Genomic DNA, 24,587 nt, shown 5'->3' with positions numbered 1-24,587 from the left:
GGCTGCCTGGGGTGTAGTGATCACGAGTTAGTGGAGTTTTCAATATACAGAGAGGTAGGGAGGCACTTCAACAAAACCTACACCTTGGACTTTAGGAGGGCAAACTTCAATTTGCTCAAGGAACTTATTTCCAATGTCCCCTGGGCAGCAGTCCTTGAGAACAAAGGGGTCCAGGATGGTTGGACCTACTTTAAACAGGAGCACTTGAAGGCACAGGATCTGGCAGTTCCCATGTGCCGAAAGATGAGCCAGGGGGGAAGGCGACCAGCCTGGATGAGCAAAGAGCTCCTGAAGGAAGTGGGGGAGAAAAAGAGGGTGTATCGCCTCTGGAAGGAGGGGAAGGCTTCTCCTGATGTGTTTAAGGAGGTAGCCAGACTATGTAGGAGAAAAATTGGAGAGGCTAAGGCTCAGCTAGAACTTAGGCTGGCCACTTCCGTGAAAGTTAACAAAAAATACTTTTATAAATTTATCAATGCTAAAAGGAAGGGCAACAATATCCTCCACTCCTTACTGGACCAGGAGGGGAACACTATAACTGATGATGAAGCAAAGGCAGAGGTCCTGAATGCCTTCTTCGCCTCAGTTTTCAACAGTAAGGAGGGAGGAGGAGGAGGCAAGTGGCCTCTTGTACTGGGGGATGGGGTCGGGGAGCGGTGTGTTCCCCTGGAAATTCATGAAGAATTAGTTCAGGACCTGCTGAGCCACCTGGACACCCGCAAGTCCATGGGACCAGATGGGATCCATCCCAGGGTGCTGAGAGAGCTGGCAGCTGAGCTGGCCAAGCCACTCTCCATCATTTTCCAGCAGTCCTGGCTCACCGGAGAGGTCCCAGGAGACTGGAAAATAGTCAATGTGGTCCCCATGCACATAAAGGGTCGGATGGAGGAACCTGGGAACTACAGACCTGTCAGCCTGACCTCAGTGCCAGGGAAACTGATGGAGCAGGTTCTCTTGGGTCCAATAACTGCGCACCTGAGGGATGGCAAAGGGCTCAGGTCCAGCCAGCATGGGTTTAGGAAGGGCAGATCCTGCCTTTCTAACCTGATCTCCTTCTATGATCAGGTGACCCGCTTGGTGGATGTGGGGAGGCCTGTGGATGTGGTCTATCTGGACTTCAGCAAGGCCTTTGACACTGTCCCCCACAGCACACTGCTGGCTAAGCTGTCAGCCCGCGGCTTGGATGGTAACACTCTGTGCTGGGTTAGGAACTGGCTGGAGGGCCGGACCCAGAGAGTGGTGGTGAATGGTGCCACATCTGGCTGGCGGCCAGTCACTAGTGGTGTCCCTCAGGGATCTGTGCTGGGCCCCATCCTCTTTAACATCTTCATAGATGATCTGGATGAGGGCATCGAGTCAGTCATCAGCAAGTTTGCAGATGACACTAAGCTGGGAGCAGATGTGACTGAGTTGGAGGGCAGAAGGGCTCTGCAGCGGGACCTTGACCGCCTGGACAGATGGGCAGAGTCCAATGGGATGGCATTCAATAGCTCCAAGTGCAGGGTGCTGCACTTTGGCCACAACAACCCCATGCAGAGATACAGGCTGGGGTCAGAGTGGCTGGAGAGCAGCCAGACAGAGAGGGATCTGGGCGTGCTGATTGATACCTGCCTGAACATGAGCCAGCAGTGTGCCCAGGTGGCCAAGAGAGCCAGTGGCATCCTGGCCTGCATCAGGAATGGTGTGGTCAGCAGGAGCAGGGAGGTTATTCTGCCCCTGTACTCTGCACTGGTCAGACCACACCTCGAGTACTGCGTTCAGTTCTGGGCCCCCCAGTTTAAGAAGGACACTGAGATGCTTGTGCGTGTCCAGAGAAGGGCGACGAGGCTGGTGAGAGGCCTCGAGCACAAGCCCTATGAGGAGAGGCTGAGGGAGCTGGGGTTGTTTAGCCTGGAGAAGAGGAGGCTCAGAGGTGACCTTATTGCTGCCTACAACTACCTGAAGGGAGGTTGTAGCCAGGATGAGGTTGCTCTCTTCTCTCAGGTGGCCAGCTCCAGAACGAGAGGACACAGCCTCAGGCTGCGCCAGGGGAAATTTCGGCTCGAGGTGAGGAGAAAGTTCTTCACTGAGAGAGTCATTGGGCACTGGAATGGGCTGCCCAGGGAGATGGTGGAGTCGTCGTCCCTGGGGCAGTTCAAGGCAAGGTTGGATGTGGCACTTGGTGCCATGCTCTAGCCTTGGGCACTGTGGTAAAGGGTTGGACTTGATGATCTGTGAGGTCTCTTCCAACCTTGGTGATACTGTGATACTGTGGTTTCGTATTTGCTTGTGTTTGGTCATTTATCTTCACAGGCCTTAAGATGGAGATCATCTTGATTATGACCAGCCTGTTTTTTCTTAAAGTGAGCAGATGTCTTGCTCAGATGGCAGAATTTTGGAAAGAACTTGAGAGGAGTACTGACATGATGATTGTGTATGTATGGATCACAAGGTTTGGATCATAGTTAACGAATTTGGATACTTTCACGAGATTTAATAGCACCTGTTGTAAAGGCCATATCCACTTAATAATTGGCATAGATGGTGATGTGGTTACCTTTTTGCAAAGGGCCCTGCAAAAAGATAAGAAACACTGCTGTTGGAGAAATTCTTGCTAGCAGAGGACACAAAATGATAAACATGAGCAACCCATGCTGGGAGCGTCCTTGAATCCATCTTGGGAGTTAAGATACCAGGTGCTGAGTAGCTTCCCCCCACATGCAGCTGCAGGGGGTGGAGTGACAGCTGCAGGTGGGCAGAGTTTAGCCAGGCCCAGAGGCTGACCCTCAGATTGTTACGGTATATTAACCTATCCATGCCTTACATGGAACCCTGTGCCCTCTATATGTAACCAATCTTGGTGGAGCACGCCTCTTGTAAAAATGCATATAAGTCTCTGTATCACGGAAATAAGGCAGACTATGACCATCTAACCATATTGGTGAGCAACGAGTCATTTTACCCAGGTGCTCCACCGGCACTTTAATATCTATACTTGTAAAAAAAATCTTTCTTTGCCCCTTACCCTTTTCTTTACACAAAACTAATGTTTGGATCACCCTTACTAATGTAACAGGACAGAGCTCTCTTTGCTTAGCTACTGCACCCCCAGAGAACCCTTTTTCAACATGCTTAGTAGGTTTGCCTTTAGATAATTGGCTTCTTCCAGAATGTTTATCTAGTATAACTGGACAAAGTAATCAAAAGATGACTGACGCTTGGGATCTCTGGGTAAGTCAATTACCAAAAGCAGGACTGTAACCACAAGAGCTTGAACTTTTGGGATCTATAAAAATGGATTATTTTTTGAAGTTTAATTATACTGGGAAAAATCAATAAAGATTGTGGTGGAGGGCCTGTAGGCCTGAAAATAGGCTTACATATGTCTTGCCCTGCCTGGACATGTTTTTCTGACTGCACCAGAGGTAAACACATAAAACAAGCACAAAGGGGCACAACAAACCTGGTGCCATAATATCTGGCCTGCCCAGGCTTTAGGTTGTGTAAGCCCCCACATGCCCAGCTCGTGCCTGCCTAGTATAAGGCTCGTGTGATTCCCATATTTGGAAGGTCCAGACCTGTGGCTTTTGCCTATTATGGTAAGGTTTGGCTGACTGCCAACCTGATTGATCATTCTAGTGTCCAAGGGGCCATTAATCTTGGCCCACATAATATATGGGGGTACACAGGTAAACAAACAGCTCAGGCTCCCCTTCTCACTCAAGTGCTCACTTGATCAGGCTCCCTCGCCTTGCTTGCTTAGACTCACCAGCACTGCTTTTTGTTTATGCCTGCCTGCATTACTATTTGCTTTGCTGTTATTGCAGAGACAGAATCTCCCATAGTCTCCCAGCCAGCTGTGCACACTTGTATGCCACTGTGGTGAGTCATCAGGGCTAGATCCTGTATTGCCTACCTGTACCTACGGAGCTCAGACTCCCATGCAGCTGTGCACCCTATTGCGTGCCACTGCCGCCAAGTTACCGGAAAGCAGACCCTGGATTGTCTGCGTGTGATTGGCCTGCATGGCCAGAGTTACATCGCACTCCTTCTGCACCTGAGGTCCTGCCTAAGAATCCCTGGACAGAGCGTCCAGAAGAAGCCAGGAGACAAGGGCAGAGATTTCATCCTTCACCAGGAGAACAAAGTCAGAGACCGTCATTTCCCCAGAAGCCGGGAAGACTCTCCTTTCCCCTGAAGCTGGGAGAATTCCAGCCTCATAGTCCACGGGCAGACTCCTCTGAAGTTTGAACACTTGCATAGGCTGTGATGTAGCCCTGGAGGGTGATTGATAATTAATCAGAATTTGTGAGTGAATGCTTTAATGTCTCTGTAATTTCTGTTGCCTCCTGCCATAGAGCAGAAAGAGCTTTCAGCCCACCTGCTGGGTGAGCAGCATATCGACCCAAGCAGTACTTGCTGCAGGGAAAACTCCTCTCTCTGTTTATAGTTTGCTAGTTATTAATAAGTTATGGTTTGGTATTAATCCTGGAATGTCTTTCATGATTGTGCAAGAGCAAATATTAATATTACAATTAGGTAGTTGGGGTTGGTGAGAGTTCAGAATATTGAATTTAATAAATATATATTTTTATAGAATATCATCTCACACCAATTAATTTCTCCACTCCGCCACAGTTGGCGTAGTCAGCAGAATACTCCTCCGTGACAGGGATGTTTCACCACATCATCCCACGTTTAGGAATGCCTCCTTGTGGTGCAATTATACATCATTAAATACCTCTAAATCATCAAACACACCTTCAGGATTTTTTCTTATCTGCAGAGATAGAGCATGGCCCTCCATTCCCTCGCATATAAAAGGAGGGCCGTGTAGTCTGTCCTAACCCCTAACTATTCCCCAATTCCATAAAAAGTACTTGCCACATAAATTAATATGGCACAGTGCTCATGCCTTTACCTCTGAACGTGATGATAATTTCGATTTTTGGAGCAAAGGCCAACATTTTACAACCTCTGTCCTTTAACCATGGGTTGCTGCTGCTAAAATGCTTAAAACTTTAGATCAACTAGGATTCTGGCTTGTAAACAAGGAAATGCTACCAGTGCTGCACTCTCTGGACTTTTGTTAGACAGTGATAGTATATGCCATGCTACATTACAAAACAGAGCTGCTGTAGATTTTTTACTGCTTGCTCAAGGCCATGGCTGTGAAGATACTGAAGGAGTGTGTTATATGAATCTCTCTGATCATTTGGAGTCAATTCAAGCAAGCATTCAAAAGATTAAAACAGGAATTTCTAAATTAAAAGAATCAGATAGGTGGGATTGGCTTGATAAGATATTTGGAGAATGGAGTTTAATGGGATGAATCTCCCTGTGTGATGTATCTGGAGAATTCCATCTTTTTTTTTTTTTTTTTTTTTTTTTTGTTTTTTTTTTTTTTTTTCAAGGGTCTTAAATTGGCACTAGCAGGTGTTGCAATATTACAGGGAATGATTCACTTGTAAAATTATCATCTATTGTGTGCTGTGTAGGCAGGTCTGTTATTTGTTTTAATTTCTAAACATACAAATGCATAGATGTGATGGTAGCTTTTAATACGGCAGTGGCCTGTAGCAAGCCATCTTTTTGAAGTGTGACCTTGTTTTATATATTTGCTATAGAAAGCTAGTACTTAATCTAGCATGCTGTAAGTGAAATCTCAGTGTGTGTGAAAACTAAATCTGTTAGTCTTTACCATATTAACTTTGCCAGTGTAATGTAACAAAAACTATTCCTTTTAATATGCAAATTCTTCTTCAGGATCATGTTGGGGTCACCACTGTGGTCACTAGAAAACACAGACTTCACACTATTCAATGTGAATCCCACTGGAGGTATTTATTGTTGGTATGACTCTGTTTATATAGTCTAGACCAGCGGTTTTTAAACAGGTGTGATGGTTTGGGCTCTTACCCGCCCCCCCACACTTTTGAATTTGCCCCAGCTAACTCAGATGGCCTCTGGGAATATAGATGAAGCAATTTATTTACAGCTAGCAGAATTTACAAGCAGCTATTTACAATATACACAGTTATATACAATTATATACAGAAATATACAAAGGATAAACAATATAAAAGCACAACTCCCCTCCCAGAAACCAAGGTCCCCAGGAGGGGCTTTCAAACCACCCCAAGACCTCCCCCGGCCCTCTCAACCTTACCCCAGTTCTCAGGAAGAAGAGAGGTGTGGCCAAGAGGTTAGGGAGCAAGGTTAGTGGGAGCAAGGTTAATGAGATGTGACTAGGTCTGAAGGCAAAGGTAGAAGAGAAAAACAAAATGGAGAATGTTTACTTCTTCTTCCCAGAGTTCTCAGCGTAACTGTGAGAGAAGTTGACACCATGTTTTTCATTCCATTGCCTGTTACCAAGTTCTTTTACCAAAACATTCCAGCTTGCTTCTAACTAGCACAACAGGAGGCCAGTTCACTGTCCCTCAGACACTGTTGGGGGCTGGATTATAGTTTGGAAAAAAATGAACCAATTCCTATGCACACTGCACATATTTTATTTGTAGTAGTGCACAAAAAAAACCAGGAAAAATAATGCCATATTTAAAATGAAGAACAATTGTAATCAACAAAACTAAATAATATTTCAACGTGAACTATGGGCCTGATTTTGGTTAATGAGATGGTCAATGTTAGGTTCCATATTTGTCACTGCTAGTCTTAGCAAGTGATGCAAGTGTTCTTCAGTTAGTCTGGATCTGATTGGAGATTTTAGATGTTTCATTCAGGAAAATATCTGCTCACAGACATTTATGCTGCCGAAGATGGCTGCAATTTTGAGTGCATGGTTCCTGAGATTGTGATATGTCTCTGAGGGGAGAGATGCATAGAAATTAGTAAGACTGCTTGGTTTGAATGCATCTTTCAGGGAGTCACAAGTCTGTAGTTCGGCCAATTCCATTTGGTAAATCAGATCAGTAGTTTCAATGTCAACAGAAAATGGGTTCCAGAAAAGCTGTATGTCCTGTTCATGGAGACAAAGCTCTTTAAATCTAACTTGAAACTCCTTTTGCAACATTTTTAGTACATCCATACATGTTTTGTTTGGGAATGCAACTGCTGGTTTTTCTGCAGACAAGTTTTGAGTTGTGGGGAGATAGCAGAAGTTTTCCTCCTTTGCTTGGTTAATGAGTAGGTCAAATTTGACTTGAAATGCTTTCACATGTGAATACATATCACAGATGAGCTTCCCCCTTCCTTGAAGTTGGACATTGAAATTGTTGAGTAGCTCTGTTACATCTGTCAGAAATGCAAAGTGCCATTTCCATTCTGAATCTTTGAGCTCTGGTACTTCTTTTTTTTTAGAAAGTATAAAATCATAAACCTGTGGAAGTAAGTCATAAATTAATTTCAAAACTCTCCCTTGACTCAGCCAGTGGACTTCTGTGTGGTACAGAATATCTTCATAGGCAACATTTAGGTCAGACAGAAATTCCTGAAACTGTCTGTGGTTTAGTGCATGAGCTTTATGAAAATTAGAAGTTGTGCAGAATCACGAACATCATTGTTTTTGTTGAGTGCCAATGAGAAAAAGGAGGAGGAGGACGGGGCGGCGGTGGCGCAGTTTGTAGCCAAGAGGCGCCCCATCATGGTGGGGGCAGGTCAAAGACAAGGTGCTGGTTCCAGCCCAGTCCCAGTGGGTGTCTCAGGGGTTGTGGAGGCCGGCACACAGATTAAGTGGAAGGAAGTGGCTGCTTGGTTTCCCCTCCAGCCCCCAGTGTGGGGGTTCTGTGAATACCAGCATGTCATGGAGGGCCTGTAGGCCCAAAAGCAGGCATGTTTATGCTTTGCCCTGCCTGGACATGTTTTTTTCTGCCTAAACCAGAGGTAAACACATAACGAGCACAAAGGGACACAACAGACCTGGTGCCACAAAGTCTGGCCTGCCTAGGGTCTATGTTGTATAAGGTGTTTGTAAACAGGTTGTGTAAGCCCCCATATGCCTAGCTTGTGCTTCCCTGGTGTAAGCCCATGTGATCCCCATATTTGGGGAAAGTCCAGGCCTGTGGTAAGGTTTGGCTGACTGCCAACCTGATTGGTCATTCTAGTGGCAAAAGGGTTCTTAATCTCGGCCCACATTCAATAAATAGGGGTACACAGGTAAACAAAGTGCTCGGACTCACCTGCATAGCTCAGATTCCCCTGCATAGCTTAGATTCCTGCAGAGCTCACTTAAGCCTGCCTATATATATGTGGAGCCCATAGTCTCCCAGCCAGGTGTGCACACTTGCATGCCACTGTGTTATCAGGACCAGATCCTGTATTGCCTGGAGTGCAGACTCCCAAGCAGCCATGCCCTGTTATATGCCCGCTGCCTTATCACTGCCTGGTAAGCGGCATTGCTGCCGAGTTACCAGGAAGCAGACTCTGGATTGTCTGCATGCGACTGGCCTACTAGCCATGTGAGAACCATGCACAGACTGCATGGCATCCTACTCCTGCACCTGAGATCTTGCCTACATATCCCTGAACAGAGCATCCAGAAGAAGCCAGCAGCACAAGGTCAGAGACATTCATTTCCCCAGAAGCTGGGAGGATTTCAGCCTCAAAGTCCACAGGCAAAGCTCTCCTGAAGTTTGGACACTAGGCATAGGCTGTGATGTAGCCCCAGAGGGTGATTATTGATTAATAAGAATTGTAAGTAAATGCTTTAATGCCTCTCTAATATCTGTTACCTCTGCCATAGAACAGAAAAGAGTTTTCAGCCCACTCTGCTGGGTGAATAGCACATGGACCCCAAGCAGCATTAAGCCACGGGGAAAAATCCTCTCTCTGTTTATAGTTTGAATGTTTGCTAGTTATTAATAAGTTACTGTAGATATTAATCCTAGAATGTTCCCATAACCATGTAGAATCTTTTTCATATTAATATACAGTGGTTGGGGGTGGCAAGAATTCAGAATATTGAGTTTAATAAATATATACTTTTATAGAATATTATGTCACCCCAATTAATTTCTCCCCTCCGCCAAAATCAATGTAGGCAACAGAATACCACTCCATGACACAGCAGGCCAGATTGAGGACCCTGGGGTGCCGTATTCGGCCTGCAGGCTGTAGTTTGAGGACCCCTGGTCTAGAGCATAGAGCACACATGTACAAATTAGCACAATCTAGCAGAGTACAGTCCAGTCTTTTACATGCATCATGCCTTATTTTTCCCCTTGGCCATATGTCCCACTATCTTTCCTCTCCTGTGGGAGGCATCCTGAAGCTGTGGGAATGAAAGTCAAATGATTACACACTGCTTGTTATTATTCTCTCTTGCATTGCATTCTCACATTATATAGATAAAGATTATTTTCTAGCTGCAGTTGGACAAAATATCCATGCAAACTTCTTGTTAAGGCTGAGAGAACTAGAATTTTTTGAAAAGGGATACTCACAGAGTATGTAACAAGATCTAGTGGACAGAGAGATGCAGGAAGTCACTTGTATTTTCTATAACTTATCTCATTACATGCTATACTAACACACCTCTTGTATATTAAATGTTCCTAGCCAGCTAAGGATGTGAGAGATGTATTGGTCTTGACTGAAAGCTTTTGGTTCCTTAGCTAAATCTGGAGATGTTTCTGCTTGTTTGTGTAACAGTCACAGTTTCAATTCTGTTTGTTTAAGGTGCCAGCAAGTAAAACTGAAGAAGTCCTCATATTTGGGGAAGACTATAGAACACCAAACTTGTTATTGCTAGGAATCATTGTGTCTACATGAAAATTTTGGCTTACCTGAAGAATCCAGAGGGTTTTCTAGTTTTCTCCAGAAAGACAAAGTCAGCTTTCATGGTGACAGTTAAAATGATACTAACATTCCATAAAATGACTGCTAGCGCTAGAATGTATCATGACCCAACTGTATCTGTATGCAGTGCTACAGTGATAGATGAAGCTTTAATTATCTCAAGCTCTAGCTTTAATTATCTCAGGCTTTCTGGAAGAATGGTGGCTGGAACTTGCACTCACAGCAAGGTGCAGAAGACAGTTGTGATGGTTTGGGTGTTACCTACCTCCTCCCCTAAGAAAATCACCCAGACTAGACTCAGCTTCTGGAAATTGAATGAATCAAGCAGTATTTACAGCTAGCATAATATACAAGCAGATAATTACAGAATATACAAAAATATACAAGTTAAAAAGGTAATACAGAATCACAACACCCCTCCCAGAAACCAGAGTCCCCAGAAAGGGCTCCCAAACACCCTTCCACCTTCTCCCACCCCTCTAACATCCCAGACTTTGCCTTATGTTTAAGGTAGTTTGGAAGGTTGTTCAGGGGAGTTAGAAAGCAGATGGATTAGTCAGGCAGGTTAGAGAGAGAGGTGCAGCCCAAAAAGCCCAGAGAGAGACTCTCTTATCTATGTTTGTATTCTTGTTCTTATACATCTCAGCAAGCCTATGAGTTAAGTAGACATCACCACTGTTTCCTTTTCACAGCCTGTAGTCTAATTCTTCTCACCAAAATATCCCAGCTAGGCTCAAACCAGCACAGTGAAGAATCCAGGGGGTTTTCTAGATTTCTCTAGAAAGACAAAGTCAGCTTTCATGGTGACAGTTAAAATGATACTAACATTCCACAAAATGACTGCTAGCACTAGAATGTATCATGACCCAACTGCATCTGTATGCAGCACTACAGTGATAGATGAAGCTTTAATTATCTCAAGCTTTCTGGAAGAATGGTGGCTGAGAGTTTAGAGAATATTGGCTGAATGAAGACTGAAGAAACATAGTCTGAAACTTGCACTCACAGCAACAAGGTGGAGAAGACAGTGTTGGAAATTGTTGGAAAACTTATCAAATAGAAACAAATGGTATGTTCTTGCAGATAGTCTGTATAACAGCCTCAGAGCTATATGTAAAATATATAATTTTAAGAAACTGTAGTTTTTTCCCAGGGGTTTAATTTTCCATAATAATAATAATAAGGCCAAACAGAATTCTTGAAAGATGTGAACTCCTGCCTGGACTCATAGCTAGGTAGTGAATGATTATATATATTTTCCCAGGTCTCCCCTTCCCAGGGCAAGACCTGGGAAGATCCTGCACGTAAAGAATGATTATTAGATAAAATGAAGCAAATATATTCCATTAATTTTAATGCAGAGGGTAGATGAAACAAAAATGTTACTTTACCTTCGTGTAATGTTATTACACAGGATAGAAATTCTGGAAAATAAATAATTGCATGCAAGAGTCAATCATGAGTTAAAAAGTGATTTTTTTTTTCAAAAGCAATTCAACTCCAGACAAGAAATTGGTGTACAGTAAAGGTATTGTTTGATCCATGTCAGAACAATATTCTGGTAATACTTTCCTTCAAATCTTCAATGTCCTCCTGTTTTGGATAGGGAGGGTGACCTTCAGAAACATGACCTTCACTCACAACTAAGCCATTACCTTCTTTATGAAAATGCCTCACAGAGTAGGGTTTGGCAAAACCGTTTTGTCAAGTTATAAGTTTTTCTTCATATCAGAAAACAAACTTCCCACAACTAAACCAGCAACAATGCCCTCCCTCTCCTGAAGATTTCATCTATGAAAAAGTGAGCCAGAATCTAATAAGAAACTTCCTGATTGTACAACAGGAAACAACAAATGCTGGACTGGAGGGTAAGGCAAAATAAAAACTATTTGGGCAGGCCTTCAAAGTCCATGTAACTTATACTTCTGAATGGAACACAGATTAGGCCATCTTGGCAGGTCAGGTAAGATTTAGCATATTCTTATCCTCAACTGTTTGCTCTTCTGCTTGGGCCTGTAATTAATTTTACATTGCAATAAGTAAAGCTGTAGAGATGAGAGGTCTGGTTAAGCTTAAACAAAACTGCCAGATGTTGTTTTTGTGAGGAAGAAGAGGAGAGAGATATTAAATGTCAAGACTAAGAAAAAGAATTCTTTGGGGGCTGGGCACAAGTCTTTATGACTAATACTTGTGGCTTAATTTTTGGCAAGTGTTCAACACCTTTATGCTTATGGAAATCAGCTGGTTCCTGATTCTGTGCTGTACTTTCATTTTTCATTCTTCTTTCCTGTTTTCCAGTGTCAGAAGCATCACTCATGTCATGCAAGAACTAAAACAAGAGACTCCCGAGCTGACATCATGGAAGATCAGTCTTTATCCCTTTACCAAAAAATTGAGAAAAATAATAATCTCTCTCTTTCCTCAACTTGTGTTCTGGTAGGTGGCTTGTGTTGTTCCTGAACAGAGGGTAATGGAGATTTTCCAGCTATACAGAAGATTTTATGAATATAAGGCTGTATATATGCATAATGTTATAGAAATAAAGAAAATGTATGGAGAGCCCTGAGAGTCACACATGCAATTGTGAAACAAAAAATTATCAATAGAAAGGAAAACAGAAATTGACAGCAAAGAATGGCAGAAAGTGTAATTTAATTGAAATACAGTATAAAATCATATTTGAGTTAAATATGACTTACAGAAGGCTTTATTAAAATGCTATTGATCACTCCATTAGGTGTTAGAATGAATAAAGAGGATAGTTCCCAGTAACCAAGAAAGAGTTACATTTTATCAGTATACCTATATATTACACAGAGAAAGGCTTTCAAGTGGAGAGATTAAATACTTTATCTCCAAGATACTGCAAACTGAGTGACCACTCAGGTCTTCCAGTTGTTTATGAATCATCAGAAATTAGGAAATCACTCTATATGTAGCTGTAGCAAGACTGGCTGCAAAAGGTTTAAGAGTTACATCAAAGGTGCATTGGAAGAGATGACCTTACAGCTTTTTGCCTTATGGATCTTAAAACTGAGATGATTCACTGTCTTTCTGGTTTCTTCCAGGTTTTCACTTTTTGGAGACAATCTGACGCAAAATTACATTACTTAAAGACCTACTGTGTTGGGCTTTTGCTCAGTGACAACAATGATCTCTGATAAAAAGGAGTGGCAGTGGCAAGATAGCAATACAAATTATACTAAACATAGCCTCTGAATATTCTTTAATTGAAATAAAAGAGAAATCATATGGAAAGAATGAAAAATAATATATTTAGTAACAAGTGGGTGGAAGGCAGGCTCTCCACCAGTAAACACCAACTAGATGTTTTTAAGCCTGTCTTAAACAATAGACCAGTGTTCAGGTCCACACTGACATCCACAGGGTAATATTCCCTCAGGGAGAATAGTTTGATTTATTGGAAGTTTCACTCCTTCTTATATATACCAAAATGTTATATTTCTTTTTCAACAACCCCAAGCAGCACTACAGGCTGGGGACAGAGTGTCTGGAGAGCAGCCAGGAAGAAAGGGACCTGGGAGTACTAGTAGATAGTAGGCGGAAGATGAGCCAGCAGTGTGCCCAGGTGGCCAAGAGAGCCAATGGCATCCTGGCCTGGAATGGGCTGCCCAGGGAGGTGGTGGAGTCACTGCTGTCCCTGGATGTGTTCAAAAAAAGACTGGATGATGCACTTATTGCCCTGGTCTAGTTGATTGGACAGGGCTGGGTGATAGGTTGGACTGGATGATCTTGGAGGTCTCTTCCAACCTGGTTGATTCTGTGTTGCTATGTATGAATATCTTTGGTAAATACAAATATTATAGTCAGTTTTAACACACAGCGAGCAGTAAGCTTGGAATGCTCTATATTCTTCTCTTGTCATAGCAATGCTGCAGTTCATATAGACTTTAATACAATATGTAAGATACTTTCCATCCATCATACATACAGTTTGAAACAACACAAAAATGATGAGAAGGCAAGGGGCCTTCTGAAAGATCAACATTTACAAACATGTCTACTTTAATTTATTGTATTTCATTCTGGGCTGGGTGGTAAGGATTAACATATTCAGTGGTATTGTCTTGCTGAACTGAATGGGACTTTTTTCCCCAACCACATGGGGAACAGTTTTACAGAGTAAGGATTCCTTATTTGCAGCCACTGAAAATATTACCATTTTGAACTACAGAAGTACTACAAATGTTACTGTGGTGGAAGGTCCAAATTATACCTAGAGTACATATCCATGACATGTCCTAAACACCTACCTGAATACCCACCTTCGTGCCCCTTTCCCCCTTCTTTTTCCTAGGTGGAAGAAGCACAGGAAGTAGACAAAAGCCATGGCACCTCTCAGTCTATCACAGACATCATATTTGGCCTTGTTTTGCAACCTGCTTTCTTGCTTACCTGTGGTAAACACAGGTCACATATGCTAGGCATGTGCATCTCTCTTTTTTGGTGAAATAAGATTGGTTCTAGGGGTGTTTTTATCTGTTACTATTCATCAAAGACACTCATCAAAATGCTGAAAACCTAGCCAACTTGTTTGTTTGCTGCTGATGCCTTTGTTTTGTTCACTACTCGTTTCCCTTGCATACCTTTGTGTTCCATGAAACTTTGCACCACACATAGCTGGGGACTTGCCTCTCCCACTAAGGGAAGCCCTGACCCTGCCTGCCTGAGCCAAGGGACTGAAACGACTTGCCCCAGGCTGGGATACAGCTTCCCACCCGAGCTCAGCTGAGCTGGAGTCTGTTTTACTCTGGACAAATCTAGCCAACGACCTAGCAACAAGTTGCAACACTGGGACCTGCTGGTCCACCGCTCCATCCCGCCTCTCCAGCCAGAAGACCAACTCCTTGCTATACACAGCACCCTATCAGAGTGTTCCAGCCAGCTAAGCTGGCTCTTACTTTGCTCAGGTGGCTGACCACTCTGATGACTTCCTGAGAGTCACAGAGGACTTGCTTCGTGTCTGTGGATTTCCTCTGACAACGTGCTCAATCTGAGCTAAACAAGCATCAAAGCCTCAGCACACCACCACCACATGGAAGGCCACCACATTGTTAGGACTATACTTTTCCTTGTTCATGCCTTTGGATTGCAATATATACCTTTGGGTTACAAATATTGAGGCTCTTAACCAGTGAGTAACTCTCTTTTCTGAAGTTTGTGAAAGTTTACGCTTAACCTTTAAGCAGCAGTTTGTGCAGCAAGGCTCTCCACTTGTAAACATTTCTCTAAAAACTTTTCCTCGATCATTTAAATTTAATCTGACTGTATATATACATTCTGCAAAATTAGTTTTACCAACTGCATAATAGAATCTGTGTGCGTTAACTGTAAATAAGTTTCGGGAAATTTTCTTTAGATATTTAATAAACTGTTTAGTATTTTTTATATCAGTCTCATTACAATTCACTTCTAACCCAGATTCAAAACCCTCCTTAACAGCTTCCTTCCTTTGTAATATGGGAATTTTTTACTCACCAAACATGTTTTTCTTTTGTATCCTTAGCTTCCTTTTTTAACTACTTGAATTTCCAGATATCAGATGGGTATTCATTGCTTGTTCAGGGATTCATAAGTTTGCTGTCTTATATAAACTGCTGCTGTGAAACTTGTGCATTTTTTAAACGTACAAAGCTTTCTTATGTGAAGAAATGAACGATTCTAGAAAATGCAATGAATGGCTCTTAATATATTTAATGTGAATACTGTTTTGGTGCACATTTATCAGCATTTTTTCATGGGACTTGCATGCATAGAGAATTTGAACACCTCACATAACTCAGAGAAGTTCGTTGTCAGCAGTTACCTTCAGCAAATACATTTTGATTTCTCCAAACAAATATCTATTTGTTTGATAAAAAGCTGTTCTCCGTCTCTATTGGTATCTAATTACCTTCTCCTACTCTGTAGCACTTTGCTGATTTACATTTTGCCTCAGCGTTTCCTGTATTCTGTGAGTAAATCTTTGCAGGCTATAGCTAGGGGTGCCATAATACTTATGCTGCAGCTATAGATGTTTCAGCACCTTGTCTTCATTTCTTGATGATGAAAAGCTATGGCTGCTGACTGAGATATCTTGGTGTTGTACATAATGCTCATTATAGCACAGCTTGTTTCTTGCAGAAAGATGCTTTGTACTTAGTCCTAGAAGTTATAGAAAGCTTGTAATGAACTAGTTTTGCAACTGAATTGGATTATGCAAGACAGTAGAGTTATTGTATGAGTGAAAAAGAACAAGATGAGGCCATTAGAGTCTGCCAGTCATCTGGTGTCATGAGCTTTCTTAATTACAGAGCAAAATTTCTTTGGAAAAAAAACAAACAATTAAACAGAAAATCTCTATAAACCATTTCTTCTCTCTGTTCAATGTGCTCAGGCCATGAACAAAGCCCTAGAATTTAAAAGTACATTGTAAAAATTAAACTAACTGAAAGCATAGCTCTTGTCAGAGTCATTGCTCTGCAAATATTCAAAGTGGTTATTACTGACATGGAAGCTGTTGCTATACACTTGGGCTGTTTGATAGCCTAATTGAATAGGGAAAATGGGATAAATAGATATAATTAAGCTACTAAGAGGGGATATAGTTAAAGACCAGTCATTGCATTCAGTTTATTTCTATGGGAAGCAGTCACACAAAGTATAATGTTGCCTGAACTATCAAGACTAGTAAGACTGAGCTCGGCCAAACTCATGTTGTACCACCAGAAAGTCTGGCCTCTGTAGTTCCAGTGCAGACAGTTGGTCTGACAGTCTACAGACAGTCTCAGTCCATTTCATAATTAAAAAAACCTCACACACACACACACTCCAAAAGAGACTCTAATTCAGGTTCTCTTGTGTATCAGGTATGACATAGTTGTCTAATGATAATCAGCAGGCTCAAGCTGCAAAAAGTAGAATTTAATATCTGCAAGGGAGGCAGGAATTTCTGTATTTCTCACACTGTCCTCTAAAGTCAGTTTTCTTTAAAAGCTGGATTAACACTATGTAGTTCTGAGTATATGAAAGGGAACAAAAGGCTAGTGGCCTTCTGTACATCCTGTTTGCACTGGAGAAATTTTTTTTGGATGTTCCCATGTCTTGCATGAGAGATGCAGCTTTGTAGTTGTATTTGTACACAATTTATCAGTATCTACATCAGAACTTAATTCTTCTCCCTGCAAAACTTCAAAATCCTGCTGAAAGGCATGGGAGAGAATTTTCCAATGCAAAATAAATAAATAAATAGGTAAAAATATCTTACATGAAAAAAAATCAAGCTGAGCTCCATTGTCTCTAAAGGCTGACTCAAACCAAGATGCTTTACCTTTCAATATCTATTTATGCATGCATGCAGGGAATCTAGCAACTATTTGGAATCACATTTGCAAGTCAGCTGACTATCATATACTACATTGTAAATTGCAACATTTTGCACTTCTCAACCTGCCATGCAGATCAAGTTGAGAGTTAATCTTTCATTCTTGTATTTTCTTTGTTTTCCAACAGTTTTATTTTCTTGAAATGTCTTTGCTTTTTTATATATATTTTTTTTAAAAATTAAAAATCCATTTAAATCCCCAAACAAATAAAATTAACTCCCTTGTGCAATAAAATTGCACATTGAAGAGGAGGGGGGAGATATCTGGCCTACAAAGCTATTTTTGCTCCACCTACATCAGCTTTATCTAGTTTAATGTTTGTTCTGTGACCATTTGAAATTCAATTTCAGTTAGTTCTGTATCATATCAGCATAGGATGCATCATTAACTATAAGAGGACATTTTTCACTGGCATCTGCTATTTTCACCAAATATCAAGACCTGACATTTCCTATCTTTATCTGGTTTTGGTGTATCACTCATACTGAGATTTTATTTCTTCTTATCCGATATTGATTTCAACTGTGACCAGATGTGTTGGCAATAAAATGAACAAGCAAGTATCTGGCATTTTGTTCTTCACCAGAAGAGGAAATTAAGCAACTTAATGGAAAAAAAAAAAAAATCTGAGATATTTTTCAATTCGGATGCTTGCCTCATATTATCCATCACTTAGCACTTCTGATGATGTAGCTTTTCCAATTCATTCTCTTGGTAAAGTCTCCATGGAAATCCTTCCTTCTCAAATGAAATATTCCTTTTTGCTCTCATCCACTGCTTCCTGGAGAGCAGGGTCATTTTTCAAAGCGGCATCTGCACTTTCAGCAAACTCAGTCCCTTTTGCCTCATTGGTGTGGTAGGTGCCCTTATGCCTGTACATGTACCGGACCATCACCACCAGAAGGCAAATGAGGACAAACACCACTGTAGCAATCACACCTAGAGGAAAGAAACCCATTAAATATGTTGCCAGTAATAAAACATGAGCAGTATCTCACAGCCATACATCACAAACTAAATTACTTGATAGGAAAAAGCCCATGTATCACAAAATGTTCAGTCATTGCAGTGGTCAAAATCCAAATAGAGTTTCAAAACAAGAAAAAAAAAAAGAGAAACTGCAGAAATGTATGTCAGATTCTCACCAGTTTTCTTTCAAATCAATAGCTTGATTTGGCTAAACTCATCAGAGCTGAAATTTCATTACAAAATAAAGAGAAATAACCAATAGCCTTCTCTCATCCTTCCTGTAACAAATATCCAGGGGAGTTTGCAGGCAGCCTGACCCTGCCTCCACAAGCATACTCAGTTTCAGGAGTAGAAGTCACTGAGTATTTCTTAGAAGACATTCAACAAATAGCAAGAGCCATGTGACTGCAAGCAACCATTTCATGCTACGCTCTAATTAAGAAAGTCTAACTGTAATGAATGTGGAAGTGACACTTGGGATGAGAAAAGGCTTCTGGCTATGTCTTTCTTGTCTCCTGGATTAAGGCTAATTACTAGCAATTGGTTGACTGGACAAAAATTTCAATAGATAACCTAAAAACCACATAGGAATGGGAAGAATTCAACAGGCATGATGAATAGGTAGCTCTGCTATTGAAGGAAAGCAAATTCTAATTGTACAGAGAATATTTTGAGTCCTTACTTCACAGAACCTTTTCATTTTTTTTTACTCCCATTTCTACTGTGAGAAGTCCATAAAAGAGAGGCACTCCTGGCAAATCCATTGTTGAAAAATTACAAGTTGTATCCTTTTCCTCCTAGATTAAATTGTTCACTTAAGAATCCTGAAAATAAGGGAAGTATTTTGAAGTTTATTGGACTTGCATGATTTTTATTTTAAAAATGAAACAAGCTTTCTGCATACAAGTGGGATGTGCTTATAAACACTTCAGCTGTGATTCTGTACATGATGTTTATTCACATGGCTCCAGAAGTAAACCAAACATTAAAGAAAGTGTCAATAAAAAGCACCAGAGTAGGCCATTCCTAGGAAAATCACACATGTGGAGTGTGAAGCTGTCGTGATGAGGCAGTAGGTAGGAATTCATGCGACTCATTGTAGTCCTGTACAGTTCAGGAGGCTTCATCATTATTTGGCTTCCTCAACTGTAGGGTGTGTGTGATCTGAATGTGTGATTGCTCTTCTAGAACTGAATTTCTAGATCTGATTAATTGCTATCTGGAAATGTCTACCATTCTACAGAGACAATGAAGAGTATGTAGCTAGTATCTTGCTTCTGTCTTATGTGTTCAAGATACATGGCAGGAGTGAATATCTCCAAAGCTTTAGATTTATCAGCATCATTAAATTGGTTAGGCATACCTTATTGGGAATGAACAGAATATTAGAAGGGTAAATGAAAATTATAACTGTGTCATAAAAAAAAAATATGTGTGTAGTATTACCCACAGATTTTATGGTACCTGGTCTGGAAAGTGAAGTTACTGATAGCAGAAGTAAAACTGTCCCTAAAAAGAACTTTAGATTTCCAAATAATATCATAGTGGAAGTGGAGACTTCATCAGTTTTTAGGACCTCATTGGTATCCCTTGGCACAAGAAGCTTTAATAGGCTTTGGATGTAGCACAATATTAATAAGCCTAAGGGACTAATTACAAATCAATTTACCTGATAGTTGTTCATAGAAAACTGAAATTAAAGTTACACAAGATAGGACCTGAGGGAAATACAGCAAAGCCTCACTGGTTTACACTAATGATTGGTATATCCCCTTGTGAATGACTGAAATTAGTGTGTTAGCATGGAAATGAACAAACACAATAAAAATAAAAAAGATAGGTTCTCTCCATGAACATAGATTTGTTTGTGTGTTCTGACAACTATATTTAGTTTAAATGTGGGAGAGAGCTTTAATGGAACACCAGGAAATGCACTATGGCATATTCTGTAATAGTAAAAGGTCAGCTGGTATGAGCTAGCACACCTTAAATCAAAGGTTCTAAACCATTTCTTTTTTAAATTACAGTCTTGGCCCAGTGAATAACAAAGAATATCAGAGATTAACTTTGCTATTGGACTGTTAGGTATTTTGTCCTAAAATGAAGAACAGATTGGGGTGGTGCTGCTCACAATATGATTTATGATCATTATCTCAACTTGTTATCTTGCCAATAGTCCCTCTGGGAGCAGATTTCCCACTAGTCTAATTAACTGTAATTGTATTGCTCCTGTTGTCTTGTCAGCAAAGTAGGGGTTTTGCAAAATGCAAGAAATCAAGCAGATTGCTGTTTTAATTTTGATGGTGCTGCTTCGTACAGTCTGCTACATACCTCCAATAACAGCCACATCTGCTGCACCTGTGGGGCTCTCAATATCTCCATCTATAAATAGATTAGAACAAATGGAAGTTAATTAAAGAAGGAATTGGATCATATGTAACAGCAGTGGATATACTGTTGATGCTGTATTATTTTAACCTCTGAAACTCAAAACTTAAACAAGATCTCCTGTTAGTGAAAGACATTTATGACACTTTTCATTAGAGTTAGCTCTACTGTAACCATTTTCTGTTGCTGTAATACTGGAAAATAAATAACTAGCACATTATGAAAACTATCATGGCGCTCAGGGAAACACCTACTGTTTATTACAAGCACTTACCTGTAACATACTCCAGTGAATGATTAAGAACATTTAGGTACTGTGGTTACTCTCAGAAAGGTAGTTTAGGGGAAAAAATGTTGCTGCCTATTTATTTTCCTAATTTCAGCTCCATCTGGTCTGGATCTTGATTTGATGCAAAACAATCTAGATCTGTTGATTTCTATTAGTATTTTTTTATCTGTATTATCCTGTGTTTAATCTTAGTATTTGTTTTCTTTTAAACCTGCATTTGAATTCAAGGCAAGCCTGTTATGTGTGTGGCACAAAATACAATCGTCACTTATACTGAATCTGATACCATTGAACCAAATTACATATTTTACTGGATTATAATTTATAAAACTGGATAACTTCACAATGTAAATGCAAAGTGAACTACCTGACCAGGTCTTTTAAAGAAGAAATTGCTATGAAAAATTATAACTTGCTAAAGAAACATTTAGAATCTGAACTATATTTCAATATAGCACTGTGGTGGAAAGTCCAAATTATGCCTAGAGCACATATCCATCACATGCCTTAAACCCACCTTGGCCCCCACCTTTCCACTTCTTCTTGGGTGGAAGAAGCATGAAAGCAGACAAAAGATTTGGTGCCTCTCAGTCTTCTATCACAGACCCCATATTTCGCTGTGCTAGTTTTAAGCTAGCTAGAATGTTTTGGTGAGAAGAACTAGATTTTCTTTCACTAGGCTGTGAAAGGAAAACAATGGTGATGTTTGCTCACAGTCTTGCTGAGCAAGAAATGAAAACATTAGATAACACTCTCACCATTTTCTCTCACTCTTGCTTGGGCTGCTGATTGAGCTGCATCTCTCTAACACACCCTTCCATTTGGCCTAACCCCCTTTGCTTCTTAACCTCTTGGCTGAACCTCTATTCTTCCTTAGGACTGGGGTAAGGTTGAGAGGGGTAGGGGGAAGGTGTAGGGGTGGTTGAAAGCCCCTCCTGGGGACTCAGGTTTCTGGGAGGTGAGTTATGTTTCTGTGTTACCTTTTACCTTGTATATTTCTGTATATAACTGTATATACTGTAAATATCTGCTTGTATATTGTGCTAGCTGTAAATTGCCCCAAAACTGAGGCTTCTCTATGCCTCTACATGCCTGGACATGTTTTTCTGCCAGGACCCATGAGGCAGTAAACAGGTCGTGTAACACACACATGCCCAGTCCGTGTACCCCGGGGTCCGCCCAGGTAATCCCCTATTGAGAGGTCCAGGCATGTCTCTACTGCCTATTATGGTAAGGTTTGGCTTATTGCCAGCCTGATTGGTCACTTTAGGTGTCCAAATGAGCCACGAATCTCGGCCCAGAGCTTACAAAGAGGGGTGCATAGCAGAACCACGTAGTCAGAAGGTTCAGACTGTTCAGAAGTTCAGGCTCAACCCTGACCCATAGCAGCACCCTGCTGCCCTGACCTGCTTGCATGGCCTAGACACAGGATCAGGCCTTACTCACTTGCAAGCATTACAGAGGCTCAGACCTCATGCATTGATCTCAAGGTGCAGTTAAGCTGTCTGCGAACCCTTTGAGAAGCAGAGCGCATGCACGCCTGCACTTCATACATATATGGGGAGCCGAGAGCCCCCTGCTTAAGCCTAGAGCTATCTTGATTTATCTACAGAGTTAAGTCTCCCCGCAGCCTGGCAGACCCTGCTAGCCCGGCATAGATACTGCTTGCCAGTTATCCTGTAAGTCTGGAAAGACCCAGAGCCAGCAGACCCTCAGACTGTCTGCAAACCTGCAAACACAGCCTGCTAGCTGTGAGACCGTGTTAGAAGCTGCACGGACAGATCCTTCTCCTGCATCGGGAAAACCTGCCAGCTGATCATCCCTGGACTCGCACAGCATCCAGAAGCTGCAGCACCGAGGCAGAGACCACATCAGGAGAGAAGGTTAGAGAAATCCTATTTAACCCAGAGACTGGGGACCCTTATCATCTGCAAGCCGGGACAGATACCAGCTTTACCAAGACCCCAAATACTGGGCACCCACTGTTACAGATTCCTGGGAGGGTGATTAATGATTAATACCTGAGAACAACACACCTAAGTAAGCTTTAATACCTTTGTAATATAAATTACCTCTGTCTTCAGAGCACACACAGTTTCAGCCCTTGCTAGGCAGACAGCATAGTTGTTAAGAGGCATTAAGCCTAAGAAAATCTTTCTCTCTGTCTATAGTTGTTGATAATTTTATATTTCCATTTAATAATCAATCCCTGTAAATATGTCCCAAACTGTTTTCATAACCTTGCAATACGAACTAGATCTCATAGTGGTTGGGGGTGGTACAAATTTGTAAATACTAATTTTAATAAATACTTTTATAAAAAATCAAAACCCCCTCAAATTAATCTCTCACCTCCCCCTAACAGAGGAGGAATAGAGAAAACCCCTCCATGACATAAATATAAGGTTAATTCATATTTCATGATGACTGAGTCTAGTCTGGGTGATTTCTAAAGTGTGGGGGGGTGAGGAACACCCAAACCGTCACATTGGCCTTGTTTCTCAGCTTGCTTTGTTTTGTGATAAACACAGGTCACCATCCTAGGCATGTGCATCTTCCTTTTTTTGAGAAATAATTCAGGATTGGTTCTGGGAGTGGTTTTACCTGTTGCTATGGGTCAAAGACACTCATCAAAATACTTAAAAATCTACCAAACTTGCTTGATTGCTGCTGCTGCTTTTGTTTTGTTTGCTACCTATTTACATTACATGCCTCTGTGTGCCATGACACTTCGCATCGCCCATAATTGGGGACTTGCCTACTACTTGCCTGACCCTGCTTGATCGAACCTGAATATAGGTAACGACCCAGCAATGAGCTAGTGACTAGCTTCGACATTGGGACTTGCTGGCCTATTGCTCCAGCCTGCTCTGCCTGCTTGAGAGCCGAGTCCTTGCTATACACAGCACTCAATTGGACTGCTCCAGCCTGCAAACCTGGATCCTGCTTTGCCCAGGTGGCTGCTGACCACCCAATGACTTCCTGAGAGCCACGGAAGACTTGTCTCATCTCCATGGGCCTCAGACTACGTGCTCAATCTGGACTGCACAAGCAACAAAGCCCCATAGCACCATCACCACTTGAAGTCCACTGTGGGAAGCTTTCTCCTGCAACGAGGTATGGAATGTAAACATCAGGCCCTGTGATGGGAAGTGTCCTTTGGTCTTACAGGCTCCCAGGGGCCTAGGCTGAGAACTATGAGCAACCCACGCACAGCTGCCAGGGGGTGGGATTTGCCCGCCCCCTGAGGCAGGCACTGCCCCAGGGGGCTGACCCCCGGGGTGGTACTCACAGGTTGTTTACCACAGGTAACCTATCTCTGCCTTACACATAACTTGGGGCCAATCTGTACTGTCCACTTCTGCCAGCCCCAGGCTGGTTGTGCACATCCCCTCTGGGGGCTGTATAAGCCATTGTATTGCCTTAATAAAGCGTACTGACGCACAGATGCCTAGAAGCTGCTGTCTCGAGTCGTCAGCACCCCGATCTCGCCTCTTGCCAGCCTCTGTACCCCGACAGTCCACCACATGGCTTTGACTACATATTTTCTCGTTTATGCTTTTGGAGGCAAATATTGAGACTTTTGACCACTGAGTACTCTAACTCTCTTTATTCAAGTTTGTAAAAGCTTATGGTTAACCTTTCAGTGGCAGTTTATACTACAAGTCTCTATAGTTATAAATGTTTTCTAAATCATTTAATTTGACAGTATATATATACATTACGCAAAAGAGTTTTACCAAATGCATCATAGAATCTGTGTGTGTTAATTGTAAATTTAAATTTTGGGAAATTTTCTTTGTATAATTAATAAACTATTTAAT

At 41.7% G+C, this 24,587-nt stretch overlaps 1 protein-coding gene across 1 annotated transcript in view; it reads right to left on the bottom strand.

The window, feature by feature from the left end:
• Positions 1-12,387: 12,387 nt before the first annotated feature.
• The window catches only part of GYPC (glycophorin C (Gerbich blood group)), a 46,960-nt gene continuing 34,760 nt past the window's right edge, over positions 12,388-24,587 (bottom strand). The window contains exons 2-3 of the mRNA XM_064157699.1: positions 20,418-20,468; positions 12,388-18,056 (exon numbers count right to left, since the gene is read on the bottom strand). Coding sequence (XP_064013769.1) covers positions 17,860-18,056; positions 20,418-20,468 — 248 coding nt within the window. The 3' untranslated portion in view covers positions 12,388-17,859. The remainder of the gene's footprint in view (positions 18,057-20,417; positions 20,469-24,587) is intronic.

Source organism: Pogoniulus pusillus, chromosome 2, assembly GCF_015220805.1.
Source record: "Pogoniulus pusillus isolate bPogPus1 chromosome 2, bPogPus1.pri, whole genome shotgun sequence".
NCBI lineage: Eukaryota > Metazoa > Chordata > Aves > Piciformes > Lybiidae > Pogoniulus > Pogoniulus pusillus.
This window is presented reverse-complemented; position numbering and strand designations above follow the sequence as displayed.